The sequence below is a fragment of the Saimiri boliviensis genome, chromosome 14 (assembly GCF_048565385.1).
Source record: "Saimiri boliviensis isolate mSaiBol1 chromosome 14, mSaiBol1.pri, whole genome shotgun sequence".
Lineage (NCBI taxonomy): Eukaryota > Metazoa > Chordata > Mammalia > Primates > Cebidae > Saimiri > Saimiri boliviensis.
The window spans coordinates 16,960,274-16,987,426 of record NC_133462.1 but is presented as its reverse complement, the minus strand read 5'-3'; the positions used below and the strand labels follow the sequence as shown (position 1 = coordinate 16,987,426).

Sequence of the window (27,153 nt, the reverse complement as noted above, 5' to 3'; positions counted from 1 at the left end):
CCTCCAGCTCATAGGGTCCCTTCTAGAAAATGTGGTTGTGTTTGCAAATCTGCACTCACTTAAAGGCTGGGTGAGTTACAAGAGAGCACTCTACACCAGTGGTCCCTAGCATCCTCCCCCACGTCCCCCACAGACCTGTACTCATGGTCGCCAGTTAGGAACCAGGCCGCACATCAGGTGAGCAGTGGGTCAATGAGCAAAGCTTCATCGCTATTTGCAACCACTCCCCATCGCTGGCATTACAGCCTGAGCTCCGCCTCCTGTCAGATCAGCTGGGGCCTTAGATTCTCACAGGAGCACAAAGTTTATTGTGAACTGTGCATTTGAGGGATCTATAGGTTGCACACTCCTTATGAGAATCGAATGCCTAATGATCTGTCACTGTCTTCCATCAACCCCCATGTAGGACCATCTAGTTGCAGGAAAACACCCTCAGGGCTCCCACTGATTCTACATTATAGTGAGTTGTATAATTATTTAATTATATATGATAATGTAATAATAATAGAAATAAAGTGCACAATAAATATAATGAGCTTGAAACATTCCCAAACAACACCCCACCCCCACCCACCCACCCCAACTACCCGGTGGGTCACTGCCGTCTGTGGAAAATTTGCCTTCCTCAAAACCGGTTCCTGGTGCCAAAAATGTTGGGGACTGCTGCCCCACAGAGCTCCACAGCTGCTACCATCTTGGCTTATTGATGCATCTTGGGGCCTCCGGGTCAGCTCCTGCAGCCTTACCTTCTTGTTTATAGCTGCATAGACTTAGATGTTCAGAGAATAGTCCAGTCTCTGTTCCATCCAGCTTTAGAGCCTCAGCGTTTCTTCACATCAGCCACTTACTTATTAATTACTTAAAGGTTCTTGCTTCTTCTTCCTGAAACTAAAGGAGAGGTCATTGATCAAGATGAATTTCGCAAACGTGAGTAGTGACTCTTTTTTTTTTTTTTTTTTGAGACGGAGTTTCGCTCTTGTTACCCAGGCTGGAGTGCAATGGCGCGATCTCGGCTCACTGCAACCTCCGCCTCCTGGGTTCAGGCAATTCTCCTGCCTCAGCCTCCTGGGTAGCTGGGATTATAGGCACGCGCCACCACGCCCAGCTAATCTTTTGTATTTTTAGTAGAGACAGGGTTTCACCATGTTGACCAGGTTGGTCTCGATCTCTCGACCTTGTGATCCACCCGCCTCGGCCTCCCAAAGTGCTGGGATTACAGGCTTGAGCCACCGCGCCCGGCGAGTAGTGACTCTTACAGCTAACTCCTGGGATTGGCTGGCAGAAATCAAGGCCTCCATCCGTAAGTTCTCTTAGAGAATGATTTATTCCTTTAAGATCAAGCTAGACATTTTTTTTAAAAAAGACATTATTATTATTTTGAGACAAAAAGTTTCACTCTTTTTGTCCAGGCTGGAGTGCAATGGCGTGATCTTGGTTCACTGCAACCTCAGCCTCCCAGGTTCAGTTGATTCTCCTCCCTTAGCCTCCCATGTAGCTGGGATTACAGTCATGTGCCATTGTGCCTGGCTAATTTTGTATTTTTAGTAGAGACAGGGTTTCAACCATGTTGGTTAGGTTCATTTTGAACTCCTGAGCTCAAGTGACCAACCTGCCTCGACCTCCCACAGTGCTGGGATTATAGGCATGAGCCACTGCACCCAGACTATTATTTTATTAAAAGATTTTCTTAACCTTTTGCTCTCTCTCTTTGCCTTCTGGGACCCCAATAATTTGAAAATTTGGTTGCTTTATGGTATCTCATGTGACTTTTATCATTCTTTTTAAATTTTTTGTCTTTTTGTCTTCCTGGGTTATTTCAAAAGATAGGGCTTCAGGTTCTGAAATTCTTTTTTCTATTTGATTTAGTCAGTTGCTGAAGCTTTCAAATATATTTCATTCAATGAAGTCTTCTTTTCCAGAACGTTTGGTTCTTCTTTTATGTCTATCTCTGTGGTAAACTTTTCATTCATATCCTGAATTGTTTTTCTAATTTGTTTGTATTATTTTTCTGAGTTCTTCTGTATCTCACTGAGCTTCTTTAATTCGTTATTTTGAATTCTTTATCCAGGTATAATCTTTGTATGATTTCTTTGGCTGTAAGCAACATCAGTAGTGTGTGTTATTTCCTCTGTGACTTAAAGTGCAGTTGTTAGTGGAGGCTGTGGTGAAGTTTTTCTGGGGACAGGGGATGCCAGGTGGGCCAGTTCTTGGGCACAGTGGTGGCAGTGGTGGGCCAAGTGTGCCTGTCCTGGAGCCCTGGGGTGGTATATGCTGGCACAGGTCTTAGCAGGTTCAGGTGGGCCAATTCCTGGGCTTCCAGGTGGCTTGCTTTGGTGCTGGCATTGGCAGCCATGGGCCAGGTAGACGCACAGTTCCTGGGGCTACTGGGCAGCAGGTGTGGCAGAGGCAATGGCAATAACATTGGCAGGACAATGTAGCTGCCAGTCAGCTTGTGCTAGTGTTGGTGATGGCTGCGATGGGCTGAGCAGGCCAGTCTCCAGGCCCGTAAGTGGCACATGCAGGTAGATGCCACCTGAGGTGGTGGTGGCCAGCTGGGTGTGCTCAGCCTCAGGCCCCTGGGAATATCCCAGTGTACTGGAAATGCTTGTGCATCAGTTTAAAATCACCTCTTTGCTGTGACCCAGGGAAACTAGTGAATGCCAAGTCCCTTCACTTCCTAGAGATAGGTGATTTAGGATGCGGTGGAAGCTGTAAAAGTTTGGGTGCTCACTGCATGGAAAAGCTCCTTCCAGGGAGAGTCTGTACATTTCCCACTGGAGCAAGCAAGGGCAAAAGGCTTGGAGTGTCTGAAGTCCTGTGCAGGCTCCCGAGGGTCCAGCATTTGTCTGTCTTGTGAACTCCCGGATACAAGCTGGTTAAAAGCAGGACTATCAAACAGCAGCTGGAAGAGTGTGTTGGCAAATCCTTTTTGAGGAGAAACTGGGAGCTGTGCGGTTTGACCCCTTCTCTGCACTGCTCTGGTTGGGGGAGTGTGGCAGAGGAAGGCTAACACTGAAGTGCTTGTGTGGCTGCTTAAAACCACCTTTTTCTTCTGTGGGCTAGGGAGACTCACATATGCCTAATCCCTTCCATTTCCAGAGGTGTGGGAGTTTAGGATGCAGTCCCTTGAATGGCAGCAATAAAAAGTTGGGGTGATTGATGTGTGGACAAACTTCTTTCAGGAGGAATTGACAGACCTGGATTTACTGGTGGGCTGAGCTGGTGGTGAAGGCTTGGGAGGCAGCTTCTGTTCAGGCTCTTGTAAGTCTGTAGTTTATCTACCTAGTCAACTCTCTGATGCAGGCTAGTTAGGAACTTATCCATTAACAGTTAGAGGGCTATGTGTGGTTCACCCCTTCTCTCCACGGGGAGAAGCTGGGAACTAGGAATTCCTTCCTGATTGGATGCTCAGTGCTCAGGGTGGATTTGGTTCCTGAGTGCTTCAGCTTTTCCTGTTTTTTAAGTTGTTGTTGTTTTTTGACAAAGTCTCGCTCTGTCACCCAGGCTGGAGTGGCACGATCTCAGCACACTGCAACCTCTGCCTCCCTGGTTCAAGCGATTCTCCTGCCTCAGCTTCCCGAGTAGCTGGGATTACAGGCATGTGCCATAATGCCCAGCTAGTTTTTGTATTTTTAGTAGAGATGGGGTTTCACCATGTTGGTCAGGCTGGTCTCCAACTCCTCATCTTGTGATTTGCTTGCCTCAGCCTCCCAAAGTGTGAGCCACTGCTCTCTGTTTGTTGATTTTCTCAGTTGCCTGGTGTATAGAAGTCTCAACTTGTTTCTGATTTTCTTTCAGAGAACTGATCCAGGTGTAGATGTTTATTCAGTGCATCAGAGTCAGGAACCTCCCATGTCATTGTTCACTGTGTTGCTGGTGTCACTTCTCTGATGACAGTCTTTAATGCTGAAATTTGGAGGAGGAGGCACTAAAATGGAGTCAGAAAATGCAGGCAATGATGAAAGATAGGGGAGTTCCTTTATTGTCTTTTCTTACAGAAAAAGATAAATTCACAGCCTCTGATCTATTTAGACTGGGATCGACCCATTAAAGGTGTTTGGAAATAGATCTCAGTGGGTCAGATCACAGGCCTCCCCCATGACTTGTGTGTAAGTTTGTTTTTGCTTTGTTATTATTATTATTATTATTATTTTTTTTGAGACGGAGTTTCACTTTTGTTGCCCAGTCTGGAGTGCAGTGGTGTGATCTCGGCTCACTGCCACCTCCGCCTCCTGGGTTCAAGTGATTCTCCTGCCTCAGCCTCCCGAGTAGCTGGGATTACAGGCATGTGCCACCATGCCCAGCTAATTTTTTTTGTATTTTTTTTTTTAAGTAGAGATAGGGTTTCTCCACGCTGATCAGGCTGTTCTCGAATTCCTGATGTCAGGTGATCTGCCGACCTCGGCCTCCCAAAGTGCTGGGATTACAGGCGTGAGCCACCACACCCAGCCTGAAGATTGGAGCTGGTCATACTCCAGGCATACTGGGAGGAAAAAGATATTGATTTAGGCTGCTGGTGTCATCCTCCTCTGACAGGTCATAGATCTTTACAAATTCATCTATTTCATAGGGTGTGGAGGCCCAAGGAAGATTTGAAGTCCCCAGACATATTTGTTCAATATCATGTGACTGAGAATGCCAGGATGAATTCCTCACAGAGGCGCCGGCTTCTCCAGGATTCTTGATACCAGAAGGCTCATGTAGATCATGGTCATTTACATCAGAGATTCTAGGACTTATTGGACGAATATCTGCAGTAGTTAGAGCTGAGGGAGTCTCCTCCTTCGCTGAAATAGTCTGTCTTGATGCTCGTAGTAACAGCTGTGGCTGCATTTGCTTCTGCTGCTGCTTCTTCCTTTTGGCCCGCTGGTTCTTGAACCATGTCTAGGAAGGGGGAGAGGGGAAATTAATAATGGGGGTTGAGTATAAAGAGGCATCTTCATGTTCCTCAGGTTTTTTTTTGGTGTGAGAGAGTTAGTCTTACATTTATTGCAACAAGGGAAGCTCTTTCTATCCTCTGCTGTCCTGGGTTTCAAGGGAAAAGTGGGTGTAGGATTGTACTAGCAATGGAATATGCCCTAGGTCATGATGTATTAAGCAAAAGGGGATTTGTATTAGTGGTGTATTTTTTTTTTTTTCAAGGCAGGGTACTGCTCTGTCACCTAGCCTGGAGTGCAGTGGCGCAATGATAGCTTACTGCAGCACCGAGCTTAAGCAATCCTCCTAGCTCAGTCTCCCAAGTAGCTGGGACTAAAGGCATGTGCCTCCATGCCTGGTTAATTTTTGATTTTTTTGTAGAGTCTTGCTATGTTGCCCAGTCTGGTCTTGAACTGAGCTCAAGCGATTCTCCTGCCTCTGCCTCCCAAAGTGCTAGGATTACAAGTGTGAGCCACTATGCCTGGTGCCCAGAGAAAGTATTTTAAAGCCAGAGTATGGGGTGAGAGTTTAGCTTGGGATGTGTTCAGAGTTCATCCAGATGTTCTCCCCTGAATACTCTGTGGGAACTTGGTGACAGGCAGCTGGATGACTGTGAATTAAGCAGAACCCATCCTGAATACACAAGAATAGACCCAAATGGGAGTAGCTGAGAACCAGCCTCAGACAGTCTTGTGTAGCATGGTGGGTCTGGAGTTAGAAAGGTATGGGTTCAAATTCCAGCTCTTGTATTTATAATGCTTAGAAGACAGCTCTTCTTCTTCTTTTTTTTTTTTCTTTGGAGTTTTGCTATCATTGCCCAGACTGGAGGGCAATGGCATGATCTCAGCTCACTGCAATCTCTGCCTCCTGGGTTCAAGCAATTCTGCCTCAGCCTCCTGAGTAGCTGGGGTTATAAGTACATGCCGCCACGCCCGGCTAATTTTGTATTTTTGGTAGAGACGGGGTTTCTCCATGTTGGTCAGGCTGGTCTCAAAATCCTGACCTCAGATGATCCACCTGCCTCAGCCTCCCAAAGTGATGGGATTACAGATGTGAGCCACTGCTCCTGGCAGGAAGACAGCTCTTCTATGTGAGCCTTAGTGTCCCTCAATAAAGTGGGTGCTCATGACAATAAGAATATAAAGTGCTTAACATCTGTCCTTGTACAAGGACAACTGTCAAGAAAAAGGAATTGTAACAATGATTAAAAGTGTGTGTGAAGCTCTGGGTTAGGCATGCTACGACAGATACCCTTGGGGACAGACCTGTACTACAGGTAGATTGAGTTGCTGCTCCGAAGCCAGTGTTACCATTGTAGCCAAACTTGGGTACGTGGTCTTTTCAAACATTTTTCTCAATGCCATGAGTTGTTGGGAGAGAAATGTTGTGCGATGCCGACGAACACGCTTTGGCCTTTCTGCAGAGGGAACAGTCAAAAGGCTTTCATTAAAAAAAATTCAGAGGAAAAGGGGGAGAGTACTACATCAAGGGAATATCCATGGGACGAAAGAATTTGTACAACAGCCTCGAGCCCTAGACCTTCCCTTTGGCAGAGTCTATCCAAATGATAAGGAACCAGAAAACCAAATTTGGTAATATGACAAAACAAGGTTCTTTAACACCGCCCCCCCCACAAAATCACACTAGCTCACCAGCAATAAATCCAAACCAAGAAATCCCTGATTTACTTGAGAAAGAATTCAGAAGGTCAGTTACTAAGCTAATCAAGGAGGCACCAGAGAAAAGTGAAGCCCAATTTAAGGAAATTAAAAAAAAAAAAAAAAAAAAAAGAAGATACAAGAAATGAGGGGAGAAATCTTCAGAGAAATTGACAGCATAAATAAAAAATAATCAACACTTTAGAAGACAGTGAATACCCTCATAGAAATGCAAAATGCTCTGGAAAGTCTCAGCAGTAGAATCAGACAAGCAGAAGAAAGAACTTCAGAGCTTGAAGGAAAGGTTTTCAAATGAACCCGATCCAACAAAGACAAACAGAAAAGAGTAAGAAAATACGAACAAAGCCTCCAAGAGGTCTGGGATTATGTTAAACAACCAAACCTAATAATAATTGGCGTTCCTGAGGCAGAAGAGAAATGTAAAAGTTCGGGAAAATATTTGGGGGAATAATAGAAGAAAACTTCCCCAGCCTTGCTAGAGACCTAGACATCCAAATACAAGAAGCTCAAAGAACATGGGGGAAATTCACCACAAAAAGATGATCTCCTAGGCACATTGTCATCAGATTATCTAAAGTCAAGATGAAGGAAAGAATCTTAAAAGCTGTGAGGCAAAAGCAACAAGTAACCTGTTTTGTTTTGTTTTGTTTTGTTTTTTTAACCTATCAGATTAACAGCAGACGAAATCTTACAAGCTAGAAGGGATTGAGACCCTAGCTTCAGCCTCCTTAAACAAAACAATGATCAGCTAAGAATTTTGTATCCAGTGAACTAAGCTTCATAAACGAAGGAAAGATACAGTCTTTTTCAGGCAAATACTCAGAGAATTCACCACTACCAAGGCAGCAACATAAGAACTGCTGAAAGGAGGTCTAAATCTTGAAACAAATCCTGGCAACACATCAAAACAGAAACTCTTTAAAGTATCAATCTCACAGGACCTACAAAACAAAAATACAAATTAAGAAAACACAAAATAAACAAGTTATACAGGCAACAAATAGCACAATGAATGGAATAGGACCTCACATCTTAATACTAACATTGAATTTAGGGCCTAAATGCTCCACTTGTGGCTCATGCCTGCAATCCCAGCACTTTGGGAGGCTGAGGTGGGCGGATCACCTGAGGACAGTTTGAGACCAGCCTGGCCAACATGGCAAAAACCCATCTCTACTAAAAATACAAAAATCAGCCAGGTATGATGGCACATGCCTGTAATCCCTGCTACTAGAGGGGCTGAGGCAGGAGGATAGCTTGAACCTGGGAGAAGGAGGTTGCAGCGAGCCAAGATTGTGCCGCTGCACTCCAGCCTGGCCAACAGAGACAGACTCCACCTCAAAAAAAAAAAAAAAAAAAGAAAAGAAAAAGAAAAAAAGAAAAGATACAGAATAAAAATGGCCAATAAACATGAAAAATGTTCAACATCACCAATGATTAGGGAAATGCAAATCAAAACCACATGAATGGCCATAATAAAAAAAAAATAATAGATGTTGTCATGGATGCAGTGAACAGGGAACACGTTACACCACTGGTGGGAATGTGAACTAGTACAGTCACTACGGAAAACAGTGTGGAGATTCCTTCAAGAACTGAGAACTACCATTTGATCCAGCAATCCCATTGCTAGGTATCTACACAGAGGAAAAGAAGTCATTATATGAAAAAGATAATGGCACATGTATGTTTATAGCAGCACAATTTGCAATTGCAAAAATGTGGAACCAACCCAAATGTTCATCAACCAATGAGTGCATAAAGAAACTCCGGGGTGTGTGTGTGTGTGTGTGTGTGTATGATGAAATGCTACTTAGCTATAAAAAGGAATGAATTAATGATATTTGTAGAAACCTGGATGAGATTGGCAACTATTATTCTAAGTGAAGTAACTGAGGAATGGAAAACCAAACATCGTATGCTCTCACTTACAAGTGGGAGCTAAGCTATGAGGATGCAAAAGCATAAGAATGACACAATGGACTCTGGGGACTCGGGGAAAGAGTGGGAAGGGGGTGAGGGAAAAAAGACTAAAAATATGGTGGGGCGAGGGATAAAAGACTACAAATATGGTGCCGTTTACACTGTTTGGGTGATGGGTGCACCAAAATCTCACAAATCACCATTAAAGAACTTATTCATGTAACCAAACACCACCTGTTCCCCAATAACCTATGGAAATAAAAAAAAAATTTAATGTTTTATTGGAATGCAAAACACACACACACACACACACACACACACACACACACACACACACACTACATATATATATGTCCCCAAAGGTAAGCTTCTTTCCTGAGCTTGGCCTGGGAATCAAGAGCTTAGGCTAAACATTCAATGCATGAGACCCACTTCGCACCCTCCTCCTGGGAGTGTTCTGCATTCCCAGAAAATCAGTGCCAACTTCCACTGAGCAGGACACATTTTTAAGCCACAAATAGGAAAATCTTATTTCTGTGGCCTCATTCTACAGCCCCTGGGGGAGGAATATTTACCTCTCCATAACTTTGGGCACAAATTTGTTTTCCTAGCAACCTGGGGACATCTTTCTGGTTCTCATGCTACTATAATAAAGACACACCTGAAACTGGATAATTTACAAAGGAAAGAGGTTTAATGGACTCACAGTTCCACATGGCTGGGGGGGGCCTCACAATCATGGTGGAAGGCAAGGAGGAGCAAAGCCACATCTTACATGGTGATGAGGCAAGAGAGGGAATGAGAGCTAAGCAAAAGGGGAAACCTTTCATAAAACCATCAGATCTCATGAGACTTACTACCATGAGACTGTCATGGGGGAAACTGCCCCTATGATTTAATTATCTCACACAGGGCCCCTCCCACAACACATGGGAGTTACGGGCACTACAATTCAGGATGAGATTTGGATGGGGACACAGCCAAACCATATCAGGCCTTATTGAGATAGAATAGAACAGTGGCATGATATTGACACCGGGTTTATATGAGTTTACAAGGTTCACAGGTATTTGAGACCCTATTAACCTAACCAGTCATGGACTCAGTGGCACTGCTGTCTATGTTTGTTGGCCTTTGAGACCCTGAAGCTATTGGTTTGGCCATTTATTAAGGGTCAGTAGGTAAGCAAAGATGAAGCTTAGTGACCTGAGAATGAATATTGATTCTCTCATTTACTAGTAGCTCAGTGACTTTGGGGTGGTCGCTACACTTGTATTGTTTGCCTCCATATCTTTATCAGTAAAATGGTTCCAGAAAGTTCACTCCTTTAGGGAAGATGTGAGTAACCAAAGAAGCAAGTCTGTTAATTACAGGCTTGGTGCATGTGTTAGTCCATTATGCATTTATAAAGGAATACCTAAAGCTGGGTAAATGAGAAAAGAGGAATTAATTGGCTCACAGTTCTGCAGGCTATACACGAAGCATCGTGCTGGCATCTGCTTCTGGTGAGGGCCTTAGGAAGTTTCCATTCAGGACAGAAGGTGAAGGGGGGCAAAGTGTCACACAGAGAGAGTGGGAGCAAGGGAGAGCAGGGGGAGGTCCCAGACACTCTTAAACAACCAGATCTCGTGTGAACTACTGAGAACTCGCTCATTACCACAAAGATGGCACTAAGCCATTCAGAGGGAACCACTCCCATGATCCAAACCCCTCCCAACAAGCCCCACCTCCAACATTGGGGGATCACATTTCAACATGAGATTTTGAGGGGACAAATATGCAAATGGCGTTAATGCAGAATGGGAGTTTTTACTAGGGTTTAGAATATAAATAAGACTTCATCAACTAGTAAAACCTGATTCTCATGGTCATCTATTTTATATGAAAGATTCTATTTTTAGGATGCTCTTATTCCTCATACAAATACATGGAAAAACAAAAGGCAACATGCTGCCTAATCATCGCATAGTGAAGACAAGTGATCAAGCACACTGGTTTCCCTTAGCTTCTCAGCATTTGTTTAGACACAAAGGGAGAGCAAAAATTTACAGGATAATGAAGAAAAACCCTGAAATAGAGGGGGAACAGCAAGAAAGAGAGAGAGAGAGAGAGAAGGAGAGACAGAGACAAAGAGAAAAAGAAGGGGAAGGTCGAAGAGTAAAAGAAAGAGGACGAAAACAGCAAATAAACATATTCTTTTCTTAAGAAATAAGGCCAGGTGCAGTGGCTCACACCTGTAGTCCTAGCACTTTGGGAGGCCAAGGAGGGTGGATCCCTTGAGATCAGGAGTTTGAAACGAGTCTGGCCAACATGGTAAAACCCTGTCTCTACGAAAAATACAAAATTTAGCAGAGCGTGGTGGTGGGTGCCTGTAATCCCAGCTACTTGGGAAGCTGAGGCAGGAGAATCGCTTGGACCATGGAGGTGGAGGTTGCAGTGAGCTGAGATCACTCCACTGCACTGCAGCCTTGGTGACAGAGCAAAACTCCACCTCAAAACAAACAAACAAACAAACAAACAAACAAAACCAAAAACCAAAAAACAAGAAACAAGAAAAAATACATATAAATGTTAAAATTAATATTCTCAGATAAATAAAGATATTGCACTCACATCAAGAAAGTCTTGAAAAGAAAGGAAAATCTGATAAGACAAATGGTCTTTGAAATCAATAGCTAAAAATAAATCCTTATGCAATAGAAGAGTTGGAAGAGAAAGCTATTCCAGGAAATAGAAAAAATATACAAAAGTGGACAGAAAGAGTGAAAAGATCAGAAAATAAGACCTTTGCTCAGGGATGTCCAACACTAGCAATATTTGTGTGACTAAAAATATCTCTGACTAAAAGAAGTTTCAGAGAGTATCACAAAAATATTTTAAAAATTCAAGATTTGAGGCCAGGTGCAGTGGCTCACCCCTGTGATCCCAGCACGTTGGGAGGCCACAGTGGGCAAATCACAAGGTTAGGAGATCAAGACCATTCTGGCTAACATGGTGAAACCCTGTCTCTACCAAAAATACAAAATGTAGCAGGGTGTGGTGGCAGGCGCCTGTAATCCCAGCTACTTGGGATGCTGAGGCAGGAGAATCACTTGAACCCAGGAGGCGGAGGTTGCAGTGAGCTGAGATCGTGCCACTGCACTCCAGCCTGGGCGACAGAGTGAGGCTATGCCTCAAATAAATAAATAAATAAATAAATAATCAATCAAGATCTGAGAGATGAGGCATAGGGGTTTCCAGACTGAAGCTATTCCATCATGAGCACAAAAAATGAACAAAAGGATCATTATTGCAAAAATATCAGAATACTAAGAATATACAGCAAGTTCCAAAAGCTTCTAAAGGGAAGTCGAATTTCCATTCAAAGGAATAGTTATTAGAATTCTACTGGTCTTTAGAAAAGCAACGCTGCCCATTGGTAAGTTACAGGGGGTGAAGTCGAGGAGGGAAGTGGCAAAATCATCTACCAAGCTGAGAGGTCAATATGTAAAATCGACTAATTAGTATTTTTTTAAGTTTAGTATTAAAGAATAGAAAAATGTATTAGAAGAGCCAGGTACAAGTTTTGATAAGTGAGCTTGTTGATGCATAAGTTTTCTATTAGAATGTGGGAAGTAAAAAGTTACACTTCAAAGTCTCCTTTCTTGTTTAAGAAAAAAATTCATAAGTGTTAGAAATAATAGTTTGTTTTAAACATTTCCTTTAAAAGACTTTTTGCCTTTTTGCCAGAAGCCCTATACTATGTAGCTGTTAGCTATGCTTACAGGCACGTGGTACATTCTATGTCCTCGTACTTTTTTTTTTTTTTTTTCTTTTGAGACCGAGTTTCGCTCTTGTTACCCAGGCTGGAGTGCAATGGCGCGATCTCGGCTCACTGCAACCTCTGTCTCCTGGGTTCAAGCAATTCTCCTGCCTCAGCCTTCCGAGTAGCTGGGACTATAGGCGTGAGCCACCATGCCCAGCTAATTTTTGTATTTTTAGTAGAGATGGGGTTTCACCATGTTGACCGGGATGGTTTCGATCTCTTGACCTCGTGATCCACCCGCCTCGGCCTCCCAAAGTGCTGGGATTACAGGCATGAGTCACCGCACCCAGCCTTGTCCTCATACTTTAACCAAGATATTTGTGCTGAAAGTGCTAACAGGCGTGTCCCGGCTCACAGCCTATGCTCCTTCCTCATTTGGACTTCCCCTTTTTGCTCTCCATTGCTTGTATTAGCCAATCAGGTTTTAGTTTAGATTGTGAGGTCTGGCTCCAGCCAATGGAGATCTGATACAGCAGTAAAGACAACCCCAATGTGTAAGAAATATGTCTGCTTTCCTTTGTTCCTTCTACTGTCATGACAAGATTGCTATGGGAGAATGCTTTCTGTAGGAAGTAAAAAGAATTGCTTTGCTGAGAGATCTTTTGTCCCAGTACTGATTTTTCTTTGTGGCACCGGGCATCTATTTCAAATATAACATAAAATCATTTAAAAAAGTTAAAATATAAGTAAAATTACATTTTCTCTAGCCAAGAAATGCACTTTTTTCTTTTTTTTTGGAGACAGTCTTGCTCTGTTGTCCAGGCTGGAGTGCAGCACTGCAATCTCAGATCACTGCAACCTCTGCCTCCCACATTCAAGTAATTCTTGTGTCTCAGCCTCCCAAGTAGCTGGGACCACAGACACGTGACACCATGCCCGGTTAATTTTTGTATTTTTAATAGAGCCGGGGTTTCACCATGTTGTCCAGGCTGGTCTCGAACTCCTGGCCTCAGTGTTCCACACGCCTTGGTCTCCCAAAGCGCTGGAATTACAGGCATGAGCAACTGTGCCTGGCCAGAAATACACTTCTAAACTATGTTTTACATGTAGAATTATCAAAGGAAAATGTTGATAAATATCACAATGGCAACTCTCAGAATATTTGTACAATAGTACTCATAAGTAAATTGAAAAACACAAGACATGCTGGGAGAATGTATTTGCAACACATATAAGAGATAAATTATTAGTATCTAGAAGACAACAAAAATATTCTACTAAGCCTCAAGAAAAAAATACTAAAAAATGGGAAACGATATAAATACAAAAATTAGCATGAGGGGAAAACATAATGGCCTTTAATATAGAGTGAACAGATTCAATCACACTGGTAAATAAATGAGATTTAAAGATCATGTACTATTTTATGCCCATAAATGGACTGACATTTAAGAAGTAGTACCAGGCATTAAAAAGGATGTGAGTTCAAGACAGCCTAGGCAACAAAGTGAGATCCTGTCTCTACAAAAAAATTTAAAAATTAGCTGGGCATGGTTGGCACACACTTATAAGGCCCAGCTACTCCTGAGGATGAGGTGGGAGCATCACTAGAGCCTAGGAGGTAGAAGCCAGCCTGAGTAACATAGCAAGACCCCATCTTTTTATAAAAAGGGATGTGGAGAAACAAACTCCTAAGTTACTGGAGTCCCATTGCAAATTGCTTTTCAAATGGTCCTTGTCGGTACAACCCAGTGGTTTCTAAAATTGTCAACCTAGCATTGACAAAGTCCAGAAGCCACCACAAGATCCCACATCTCTCACTTGATGTATCTGCAACCTAGTCACTCAACCCCCAGCCTCCTGCCTTTGCCCAGCTTACCTGGCATCATGTCCTCTGGAGACACAGTGGTTTGATCAGCTGTGTGCCGCAGAACTCCTGAGCTGACTCTGTGATGTCTGGGCTAAAATGCCTGATTATTTAAGCAAATTTTGTAATGTAATCATGTCCCCACCCTGTCCTACCCTAATGCCACTCCCTCCAATAATCCAATCAATATTTCTTTATTGAGAACCTACTCTATGCCCGATGCTGTGTAGGAAGCTGGGAATAAAACTGTGATTCACTGACCCCTGACCTGAAAGAGTGGAAGAAAACAAAGGGAAGTGGCGCAAACAGAAAATGGATAAAATGTTAAAGAATGTCAATTGGGATAAATGAGTTAATAAACAAGGCACAGAGAGAAAAAAGTTAGTAACATAATTCAAACTCGGGAGGTGAAGCAGGTGCTCTGTGTGTGGGCGGCTTCCAGTGAGAACTGGAGTGCATCAGGAGGCGTCCTACTGGGAGTTTGGGATGATGGGAGGTTAAGCCCTTTACTCACCTATCTCAGTCCAACCTTTTCCAGTCGAGACAGCAACAGATGACAGCGAAGAACTTGGCAGAGCCTTAAACCATAGAGGATCTTGTATCTTCTTTTGAGTATGGATTTGGGGCAGTTGGGAGCCCATCGTTTTTAGCAAGGAAACTTAAAATATAAATTGCATTAAAAATTATGCTTCTCTTGCCTCAGCACCCCTCTGTCGTTCTGTTACTCATTTTTTTTCCATCTTTCAGGCACTCTATTAACTCATTTATTCATTCCTCTCCCTAATGTTCTTCTCCATGATGGGTCTTATTTGGGGAGTGGGTATGATTTGGTGGGTGAGACAGATACAGTCTCTGTTCAGGAGACAGAGCCTCCCCACACTCAACGTGGACCCAAACTGTCTGAAGTGGAGGTGAGACTCTGCTCTTGGCCCATCTTATAGAACCCCCCATCTCTGTCCTCTCCCCCAACCTCCACCCCCACCAGGTTGGTCTGGAGAAGTCTTGGAAAACAGAAAGAACTAGGTCTGGAAACATTGTAGATAGCCTTAAGGCATAATGATTGAAGGACCCATCTATGTCTTTTTGTTTTGTTTTGTTTAGGGTCTCACTCTGTGGCCCAGACTAGAGTGCAGCAGTGCTATCATAGCCCACTGTAGCCTTCAACTCCTGGGCTCAAGAGATCCTCCAGCCCTGGCCTGCCAAAGGGCTGGGATTACAGAAGTGAGCCATTGGACCTGGCTCCATCTATGTCTTCTATAGATTGAAAGAAGGTGATATATTCAAAGGGTATGAGCTCCCCAGTGACAGGGAATTTTGCAGAATCTAATGTTAAAACACCCTTGACTCTTCTTTGTTTACTTAATTATTTGAATGCCTGCTCCGCTAAGATCTGTTCCAGTGAATAGGAAATTGGGATTTACAAAAATAAAACGCAATAAAAAAAAAATAGAACTCAGCCTGCCTTCCCAAGTGCTGGCATTCTAGAGAGGGAAGCAGGAAATAAAGAAACAAGGCCGGCCGGGCGCGGTGGCTCAAGCTTGTAATCCCAGCACTTTGGGAGGCCGAGGCGGGTGGATCACGAGGTCGAGAGATCGAGACCATCCTGGTCAACATGGTGAAATGCTGTCTCTACTAAAAACACAAAAATTAGCTGGGTGTGGTGACACAGGCCTGTAGTCCCAGCTACTTGGGAGGATGAGGCTGGAGAATCCCTTGAACTGGGAGGCTGAAGTTGCAGTGGGCTGAGATCGTGCCACTGCACTCCAGCCTGGTGACAGAGCAGGACTCCGTCTAAAAAAAAAAAGAGAAATAAACCAATACACAGTTCAGATATTACTGGTGCTGAATGCCACCAACAGCACTGATTTAGAGGATGTGCAGTATATTAAAGGTAAGACCTCTCTGAGGAAGTATCATTTTCACCAGAGAGGAAAGAGAGTTCTAAGCAAAGGGAACATCAAATATAAAGGCCCAGAGACATGAAAAACCTTTTCATGCCTGAGGTGCAGATAAGAGGCCACTGTAGCTGAGGTGTAGTGTGGGAGAGGAATATCGGGAAAAGTTCAAACTGGAAAGACCAACCAAGATCAGAGCAAGGTGAAGAAGTTTGGATTTTATTCCAAGTGAAGGAAAAAGCCACTCAAGGGGGCCTCGGGGGACCCAGAACACTCAGTTCACTTTTTTTCGAGACATGAATAACTAGATTATTTTAGGGGTTTGGCTCTTTTTATTATATCCATCTTTTTTACTGACATGGATACATTCAGGTCATGATTGTTTCCCTGATTTCTTGGTATTGGCTGTGTTCTCTCATATTTTGTTGTTTCCTTGAGATAACTGTTTTGAATTCCTTTCTGGGCCTTTCATAGATTTTCTTTTCTTTAAGATCCGGTACTGGAGAATTACAGTATTCCTTTGGAGTATCATATTTCCTTGCTTTTTTCATGTTTCTTGTGTCTTTCTGTCATATCTGTGCATTTGTTGTAACAGTTGCTTCTTCCAATTTTATGAACTGGCTTTCACAAAGAAACTTTTTCTTGTAGATGTATTTATAGTTTTGGTCGAGTAGGGTGTTTTGGCTTTGATAGAGGCAACAATGTAGTCTTCATATGATCTCTTTGCTATAATTTATGTCGGCAGTGTCTGTATTTTTCAATGGTTTAAACTGTGGTTGTTAGTGGTGGAAACTGGTGAGGCTTTGCTCGGGATATTAACAACAGGTGGGCTGCTTGTTGGGCCCCAGGGTGCCACACATGGGCACTGGTGGTGGCAGCAGCAGGCCCACCGTACCAGTCCTCAGGCCCCCAGGCAGTGACTGTGGATGCTGGCAGTGGCGGGGGTGGGAGGGCACGGGCAGTCTGGTCCTCAGGCCCCCAGGTGATGGGTGTGGGCACTAGCAGTGGCGGCAGCAGGTCAGGCAGGCCATTCCTCAGGTCCCTGGGCAGCACTTGCAGTGCCAGAAGCAGTAGTGGGCACCCTGGTTGGTGCATTTGGGTGGGCACCAGTTCAATATGTACTCTTTTGTGCCCAGTTTTTTTTTTTTAAACTCCACATTGAGATGCTCTCTATTGTTTGCACATAAAGTTCATTCATACTCATTACTGGATTTTAAACTGTATTTTCTATACTGTATTCATCTGCTGTATTTTGTCACCATATTACTTTACTTGGGTAAATGGACCAATTAAAAAAAATTATTCTGCTGTTAATGGGTGTAGTTGATGGCTTTTGGCTATTACAAATAGGGCTGGAGAGGGAAATTTCAGGTGCTGAGAGCTTGAGATGGGATGAGTAGAGTCTCAGCTGATTACAACATCTAGAAGAGAAAAGAAGGATGGTCAATTATCTGTGTTGTTGAAATGCTTCTTTCTGTGCCATGATATATAATCCAGAGACTCAACACTCAGGATTCTACCTCCCCTTGACACACACACAGAGATACACACACACACACACACACACACCCTGCTGATGTGGGTCTTACAGGTCCAGCTTCTTCTTTTCAGAATCTGAGCTTCAGACCATGCTCCTGAGGTCCAAAAGCCCAGAGTGAGCTTTCTTGCTTCCCATCAGGCCAGAAATACTTGCACAATGTCTGCCCTAAAGATTCTCAAAACCTCTTCAGGATGTAAGTGCCTTCTGAAGTGCTTTTTTTTTTTTTTTTTTTTTTTTTTTTTTAAATGAACCTCCTTGTATTAATAAATGTATTTTGGTAAACATCTGTCTGCATTTACTGGAGATGCTTTCCCAGGATCCAGACTTGGGAATTCTTCATTCCCAAAGGCTGTATGTGTTTGAATTTGTGTCTTATCATACACTCTGTTGAACTGGCTATTGTAGTCTAGGATTCCCAGGTAGAGTCTGTAGGTTTTGTTTCATTTTGTTTCATTTCATTAGGGGCAGATGGAAGTTCTTTTTTAGCCAGGGATCCTCAAAATTTAATGTGAATGAAAATCACCTACAGCGCTTGTGGAAACTGAGTTTGGGCCCCAAACTCAGTTTCTGCCTCAGTATTTCTGGGCTGGAATCTAAGAATATGCATTTTAACAAGCTCCCAGGTGATGCTGATGCTGCTGGTCTGGGGACCACACTTTGAGAACCACTGTGGCTGGCTAGCAATCTCAGGGGCAGTCTCCTCAAAGACCTCTTGGTGACTTCTGTGACCAACTGTAAAGCTTTGGGCCAACTCTATATTTGTTGCAAACATTACCAACATCAGGTTTTAATAATTTTTAAAAGAATATTTTAAAAAACCAAAACAAAGCAATGTTAAATGGAGGATGGATTGTACCCACCAAATGACTCCAAAGGCAACTCAACTGATTCAAAAAAGTGAAAATGAACAAAAAAAACTCACCATTCTCCAAGAATCAGCAGGAGAAGAGTCTCTGAGATTTTGATTCACATGAAAACAAAGAGAAAAATGAGAGGGCATACCTAGAGCCCAGATGTCTGAGAGACAGAGTTGGGGTGGCCCTCACCTGGCAGAGCCAAGGGGTCTGAAGTGGGCTAAAGAAAGAAAATGTGGCACATATACACCATGGAATACTATGCCGCCATAAAAAGGATGAATATATGTCCTTTGCAGGGACATGGATGAAGCTGGCAACCATCATTCTCAGCAAACTGACACAAGAACAGAAAACCAGACACCACATGTTCTCACTCATAAGTGGGTGTTGAACAATGAAAATACGTGGACACAGGGAGGGGAACTTCGCATACTGGGGTCTATTGGGGGGTAGGGGGCTAGGGGAGGGATAGCAGGAGGTAGGGAGGTTGGGGAGGGATAACATTAGGAGAAATACCTAATGTAGGTGACGGGGTGCGGTGATAAAGGCAGCAAACCATGGCACGTGTATACCCTATGTAACAATCCTGCAAGTTCTGCACATGTACTTCAGAACTTCAAGTATAAAAAAAAAATAAAAGAAACAAAAGGAAAAAAAATTAAGACAGTTCATTAAGCAGACCACATGTTCTCACTGATAAGTGGGTGTTGAACACTAAGAATACATGGACACAGGGAGGGGAACATCACACACTGGGGCCTCTCGGGAGGTGGGGGAGCTAGGGGAGGAATAGCAGGGGGTGGGGGGATTGGGGAGGGATAACATTAGGAGAAATACCTAATGTAGATGGCCGGGGGATGAATGCAGTAAACCACCAAGATATGTGTATACCTATGTAACAAACTTGCCCATTCTGCACATGTGCCCCAGAACTTAAAGTACAAAACAAAATAAAATAAAATAAAGAAGACACAAGTGTTTTCTACACTTCTCTCCCCAGGTACTGCTAAGGATCAAGATCTATGTTCTCCCATAACTTGCTGGAGGAGAAAGAAGCGAATTTTCTTTCAAGGCCAAGTGCCTTGCCCCCAGGATCTCCAGCTTTTGACCACTGTACTGGTTAGGAAAATGCACACCTTCCTGGTAGATCCTGAACAGTGGAGAAAAGGCTTCATGAGAAGCATGGAGGCTGGAATTGACACCCCTTACCCTCACTCTATCTTCTTTATGTGTGCATTTCCCTGGTGGCCCCTTCCTCCCCCAGTACCTCCCTCACTGTCATTTCTGCTGCATCAGAGGCACAGGCCTCCAAACAGGTATGGTTGTGACTGAGTCTGTTTCTGACACCCCACCCCTTCTCGCTCTGTGGGAAGACATTGCTGGGAAGGGCTTTTAATCAGGAATGAAGCCAGAGGGCACAGCTGACAGGGACCCTTTAAATTCTGCAACTCAGAAATTTACACAGAAGCCTAGAAACAATTCAGAAGAGCTGGCCAGATGGAGCTGTCACATATATATCCATGAGTTGAAAAGACAGAGCCTTCCATATCTTAAGTTACACAAAGAAGAGAAAGAGGGAGATTTCATGAGATGAAAATACGAGCTTTTCCAGTGAATGCTTCACTGAGAGTTGGGGGCGTATGGAAGAGAGACCCGGGGAAATGGCATCTGAGATACCTGTAGGCTATGATGTGTGGATCCTGGATTAGCGTCACCTTCTGCGAGTGTGTGACAGTGTCTGGTCAGTGTGAACTCTGCTGAAATGATGTGACTTTAGGTAGGAGGTGGACGGGTGTGTGAGTTTAAGGGGGTGACTGTGCTTCGTTTTCATGACTGTGATGTGAGTGTCTATGTGAGCCCAGCTGGACCAGTGCATGGGCATCTTTATATGCACAGAGAGCAGGCATGCATGACTCAGTGAGTGGCATGGCTCCGTGTGACTGGGGTGTGTGTGTGTGCTGGGATATGGCCAGGTATTGAACTGGGAACATGCAGTGGCCTTCTGTTCATGAGAAGGTTCCTCCCCACACAGAAATACCTCTGATGATGCAGCTGTGAAACTTCCCATGTGTGTCACTGTGGATCCAGGGTGGCAGAACTGTTAGGGATCTTGGGGACCATAAGTTATTAAGGACTCGTTTCTGAGCATTCATGAGAACAGAATGCATGAATCCTCAGGGGCCTCTTCCCAAGCAACGTGGGAAAGAGAAAGCAGGCTACGGGGCCCATGGTTCCTCAGGTGGGGTCCACACAGAAGGCACTGGCCCCTGCCTCCCAGGCTCAACTTCCCTGACTCCCACTCCAGCAGTCCTTCCTATTGTGTGACTGGGTGATGAGCAGATCCTGATTTGCTAGGGAAGGACATTGGGAGACTCGGGTTCAGAGATAGATTCACCCAAAACAAGAAAGTTACATGTTTAATTTCCATTCGGGCAGAGCTTCCAATGGATATTCATCAAGTTTGCTGAGGCCTGTAACTGCAGCACTTTGGGAGGCCTAGTGGGGAAGATTGCTTGAGGCCAGGAGTTGGAGACCAGCCGAGGAAATGCAGCGAGACTCTATCTTTCCAAAATTTGAAAATCTGCCAGGCGTGGTGGTGTGTGTCTGAGTCTTAGGTGCTTGGGGGCTGATGCGAGTGTGTAGAGATGTCTCCCTTTCTTCAGTGTGTGTCTGCGATTGAGGGTGATAATCAGATTTCCTGTTGTCCAAGAATCCCTGTTTCTAAGTGATCACGGGATTCCCAGAACCAGCTGACAGCATGATCCCGCCTCACTTCAACCCTTACGCTTTGCTCATTAAAACTTCTCCAAGTGCCACAAAATTTCTTTCTTGCTTTCAGCTGTAAAACAGGTAGTGGTCATCACGAAAAGGGCTTGGAGGATTTCATGGGTGGTGGAAGGAATCGAAGAGGATAAACTTTCCTGGGGCACAAAGAATGAGTGCCAAGGCCGCTGGAAGATCCGAGAACACATCAGGATTAACACTCGTCGATAGCATGGAGTTTATGGCAGGCACTCTGAACCAAAATCCCTACCCAATTTCAGATGAGTCACTGCACTGAAATGTCAGGCAGCTGTTTTCCGCCACACAGGGATAAGCGATGGGATTGGAGGCTTGAATAACTGAGCCATAACAGGGTGAACGGAACTGTGTCTCAGCTGAGCAGGGTTGAATACGAGCCTCACTCTCTACACTGAAAACAGAGGAGGGAACACTTCAGGGATCCCATTTTCCCACCTGAACCCCAAACCTCACAAGTCCCTCTACTTAACCAGGAAAAAAGACAAGAAGAAAACCACCTGAGAAGATACTTATATGCCATCTCCCCTCAGTTTGGGAACAAAAGATACACAATCTTGTTTCGGAAAGGTAGAGCACAGATGTAGAAATCTGATTTGTTCATTTAAAGAGTGCTCACAGATGATCACGCCCTTGCCCATCCTCCCTGCAGACTGAGACAGGGAAAAGTTGTTTCACAGAGGGGAGCTGTAGGTTCCTACAGTGGACATGGCAGTCAGTACTTCGTAGAGTAGAAATCTTGGTCAGAGATGCATGCAAGAAGCCCTTTCATCAGGGCACTCAATACTGGCTCTCACTGATGGTCTTTCCTGTAACTGATTTATCTCCACCCACAGACACAAGGTTAGGAAACCTCCATTTCCATCCTCTGAAGTGCCCCCACTGCCTTCCCTCCCCTTGCAAGAGCCTGGCCTTTGGTCTTAGAAGACCCCTACTGATGCCCCAGTCCTCTCCTAAGAATAAACTTTCTTCCTGGAGTGTTTCCTTTGGGGAGAATTCTGGACCAAGCCCCTCCATCTGAGATGCTCCACTAGCTGGTGGTTTTGCCCATTAGTTGACACAGTTTCTTCATTGTGTCGACGGTCTTTACCATTTGGTATTCAATTAGGAAAAGAGAAAGTCAAATTGTCTCTATTTTCAGATGACATGATTATATAGATAGAAGACCCCATCATCTCAGCCCAAAATCTCCTTAAGATGATAAGCAACTTCAGCAAAGTCTCGGGATACAGAATAAATGTGCAAAAATCACAAGCATTCCTATACACCAATAACAGACAAACAAAGAGCCAAATCAAGAGCGAACTGCCATTCACAATTGCTACAAAAAGAATAAACAACCCAGGAATACAACTAACAAAGGATGTGAAGGACCTCTTCAAGAAGAACTATAAACCACTGCTCAAGGAAATAAGGACACAAGCAGATGGAAAAATATTCCATGCTCATGACTAGGAAGAATCAATATCATGAAATGGCCATACTGCCCAAAGTAATTTATAGATTCAATGCTATCCCCATCAAACTGCCATTGACCTTCTTCACAGAACTGGAAAAAACCACTTTAAACTTCATATGGAACCAAAAAAGAGCCTGCACAGCCAAGACAATCCTAAGCAAAATGAACAAAGTAAAAGGAACAAAGCATCACACTGACTTCAAACTATACTATAAGGCTACAGTAATCAAAACAGCATGGTACTGGTACCAAAACAGAGATATAGACCAATGGAACAGGACAGAGGCCTCTGAAGTAATGCCACACACCTACAGCCATCTGATCTTTGACAAACCTGACAAAAACAAGCAACGGGGAAAGGATTCTCTGTTTAATAAACAGTGTTGGGAAAACTGGCTAACCATGTGCAGACAGCTGAAACTGGACCCATTCCTTACACCTTATACAAAAATTAACTCCAGATGGATTAAAGATTTAAATATAAGACCTAACACCATAAAAACCCTAGAAGAAAACCGAGGCAATACCATTCAGGACATAAGCATAGGCAAGGACTTCATCACCAAAACATCAAAAGCAATGGCAACGAAAGCCAAAATAGACAAATAGGACCTAATCAAATTCCACAGCTTCTGCACAGCAAAAGAAACAGTCATTAGAGTGAATCGGCAACCAACAGAATGGGAAAAATTTTTGCAATCTACCCATCTGACAAAGGGCTAATATCCAGAATCGACAAAGAACTAATATCCAGAATCGACAAAGAACTAAAACAGATTTACAAGAAAAAAAAACAAGCCTATTCAAAAGTGGGCGAAGGATATGAACAAGTACTTTTCAAAAGAAGACATTTATGTGGCCAACAAACATATGAGAAAATGCTCATTATCGCTGGTCATTAGAGAAATGCAAATCAAAACCACATTAAGATACCATCTCACACCAGTTAGAATGGTGATCTCTAAAAAATCTGGAGACAACAGATGCTGGAGAGGATGTGGAGAAATAGAACACTTTTACATTGTTGGTGGGAGTATAAATTAGTTCAACCATTGTGGAAGACAGTGTAGCGATTCCTCAAGGACCTAGAAATAGAAATACCATTTGACCCAGCAATCCCATTACTGGGTATATACCCAAAGGATTATAAATCATTCTATTATAAAGACACATGCACACCTATGTTCACTGTGGCACTGTTTACAATAGCAAAGACTTGGAACCAACCCAAATGCCCATCAAGAATGGACTGGATAAAGAAAATGCAGCACATAAACACCATAAAACACTATGCAGCCATAAAAAAGGATGAGTTCATGTCCTTTGCAGGGATATGGATGAGTCTGGAAACCCATCATTCTCAGCAAACTGACACAAGAACAGAAAACCAAACACTGCATGTTTTCATTCATAATTGGGTGTTGAACAATGAGAACACATGACAATCCTGCAAGATCTGAACATATGCCCCAGAACTTAAAGCATAATAAAAATTATTTGTACATTCTGGATATTAGCCCTTTGTCTAATGGGTCTGTGGGGGGGGGGTTGGGGGCTAGGGAAGTGATAGCAGGGGGTGGGGAGGTTGGGGAGGGATAACATTAGGAGAAATATCTAATGTGGGTGATTGGGGGATGAAGGCAGCAAACCACCATGGAATGTGTATACCTATGTGACAATCCTGCACGATCTGCACATGTACCCCAGAACTTAAAAGTATAATAAAAAATAAAAAATAATAAAAAAGAAAGAGAGTTCAAACTATCCCTGTTAGCAGACATGATTCTATATCTAGAAAACCTCATAGTCTCTGCCCCAACAACCCTTAAGCTGGTAAACAACTTGAGCAAAATTTCAGGATAGAAAATCAATGTGTAAATATTACTAGAACTCATATATGCCAACAACAGTGAAGCATAGGGCCAAATCAGGAATTCCATTCATAATTTCCATAAAAAGAACAAAATACCTAGAAATCCAGTTAGCCAGGGAGGTGAAAGACTGTTACAATGAGAATTACAAAACATTGCTTAAAAAATCAGTGATGATCCAAACAAACGGAAAAACATCCCATGCTCATGGATAGCAAGTATCATTATCATTAAAACAGCCATAATGCCCAAAGAAATGTACAGATCAATGCTATTCCTATTGAACTACCAATGACATCCTTCACAGAATTAGAAAAAACTATTTTCAAATGCATATGGAATCAAAAATGAATTTAATAACCAAGACAATTGTAAGCAGAAAGAACAAAGCTAGAAGCATCATATTACTCCACTTCAAACTGTACTACAGGGCCACAGTAACCAAACAGCATGGTTCATGTACAAGAACAGACATATAGACCACTAGAGCAGAATAGAGAGCCCAGAAATAAGGTTGCATATCTGCAACACTCTGATCTTCAACAAAGCTAACCAAACAAGCAATGGAAAAATGACTTCCTATTCAAGAAATGGTTCCAAGATAGCTGGCTAGCCATATGCAAATGGCTAGAAAAATCAACTAAAGATGGGTAAAAACTTAAATGTGAAACCCAAAACTATAGAAACCTTGGAAGACTACCTAGGCAGTACCATTCTGAATACAGGAATGGACAAAAGGTTCATAACGAAGATGCCAAAAGCAATCACAAGAAAAGCAAACACTGACAAATGGATCTATTTAAACTAAAGGGCTCTGCACAGCAACAGAAACTATCAACAGTGTCAACAGGGAACCTACAGAATGGCAGAAATTACTTGCAAATTATGTATCTGAAAAGGTCTAATATCTAGCATCTATAAGGAACTTTAACAACTTTACAAGAAAAGAAAACACAACCCCATAAAAAAAAAAAAAAGAGAGAGAGATGGGCCAAGGGCTGGGCATGATGGCTCATGCCTGCAATTCCAGCACTTTGGGTGACTGAGGGAGGTGGACTGCTAGAGCCCAGGAGGTCAAGACCAGCCTGGGCAATATGGTAAAACCCTGCATCTATGAAAAATAGAAAAATCAGCCGGGTGTTGTTGCACGCACCTGTCATCCCAGCTGCTCAGGAGGCTGAGCTGGGGGACTGCCTGAGTGAGACAGAGGTTGCTGTGAGCTGAGAGAGCACCACTGCATTCAGCCTGGTTGTCAGAGTGAGATCTTGACTCAAAAAAAAAAAAAAAAAAAAAAAAAAAGTAGAGAAAGGACCAGAACAGACTTTTCAAAAGAAGACATACATGTGGCCAAAAAGCATTGAAAAGAAGCTCAACATCCCTGAACATTAGAAAAATGCAAATCAAAACCACAATGAGATACCATCTCTCACCAGTCAGAATGGCTAATATTCAAAAGTCAAAAAATAACAGATGCTGGCAAGCTTGTAAAGAAAAGGGAAGACTTATGCATTGTTGGTGGCAGTGTAAATTTGAGGAATCATCACATTGTGGAAAGCAATGTGATGATTCCTCAAACAGCTAAAACAGAACTACCACTCAATGCAGATATCCCGTCACTGGGTATATACCCAAAAGAATATAAATTATTCTATCACAAAAACATCTGCACGTGAATGTTTGTTACAACATCATTCACAATAGCAAAGACACAGATTCAACCTAAATGCCCATAAAAGACAGACTGCATAGAGAAAATGTGGTGCATATACACTGCAGAATTCTATGCAGCCTCAAAAAAGAATGAGATTATGTCTTTTGCAGAAACATGGATGGAGCTGGAGGCCATTATCCTTAGCAAACTAATGTGGAAACACAAAACCAAATACTGCATGTTCTCATTAGAAGTGAGGGCTAAATGATGAGGCTCATGGACACCAAGAGGGGAACAACACACACTGGGGCCTACTTGAGGTTAGGGTGAAAGGTGGCACAGGAGCAAAAAACAAAACAAACTATTGGGTACCAAGCTTAGTACCTGGATGATGAAATAATCTGTACCACAAACCCCCATGACACGAGTTTCCCTGCACATGTATCCCTGAACCTCAAATAAAAGTTCAAAAACCAAAACCAAACAATCTCACTTTTCTTTGGACTCTGCAGGAGAAACAGTGTCCCTGAAACTTTGATTCACATGGACACTAAGAGAAAGGAGAGGATATAGCTAGAGCCCAGGTGTGTGACAGACAGATGAGAGCAGCCCTCACCTGGTAGAGCCAAGGGACCTAGCGTGGGACAGGTTCATGCAAGGACCTTCTCTGCCTCTCTCCCTGATCACCCTGAGGATCAAGGCAGCGCTGTCCCAGAATCTTTAAAGGCAAAAAGAAAGATTACCTTCTAGAGTCAACGCCTTTTCCAAGAATTCCCACCTTAAATTTTTTTTTTTAACCATTGTACAAACTGGGAAAATGTACACCTTCTGAGTAGATTCTGCACAGTGGAGAAAAGGCTTGAGAGGCATAAAGGCCGGACTTTACAATCATTCCTCACGACATCATCCTAATCTATGCATTTCCCTGGTAACTCAATCCACAGCCTGGT

At 43.2% G+C, this 27,153-nt stretch overlaps 1 protein-coding gene across 5 annotated transcripts in view; it reads right to left on the bottom strand.

The window, feature by feature from the left end:
* Window positions 1–593: 593 nt before the first annotated feature.
* The window catches only part of LEUTX (leucine twenty homeobox), a 53,265-nt gene continuing 26,705 nt past the window's right edge, over window positions 594–27,153 (bottom strand). For all 5 annotated transcript variants that reach the window (XM_074386363.1, XM_074386364.1, XM_074386365.1 and 2 more), the window contains 3 exons: window positions 14,646–17,447; window positions 6,183–6,334; window positions 594–4,884 (listed from right to left, as the gene is read on the bottom strand). In XM_074386363.1, coding sequence (XP_074242464.1) covers window positions 4,468–4,884; window positions 6,183–6,334; window positions 14,646–14,772 — 696 coding nt within the window. In that variant the 5' untranslated portion in view covers window positions 14,773–17,447 and the 3' untranslated portion in view covers window positions 594–4,467. The remainder of the gene's footprint in view (window positions 4,885–6,182; window positions 6,335–14,645; window positions 17,448–27,153) is intronic.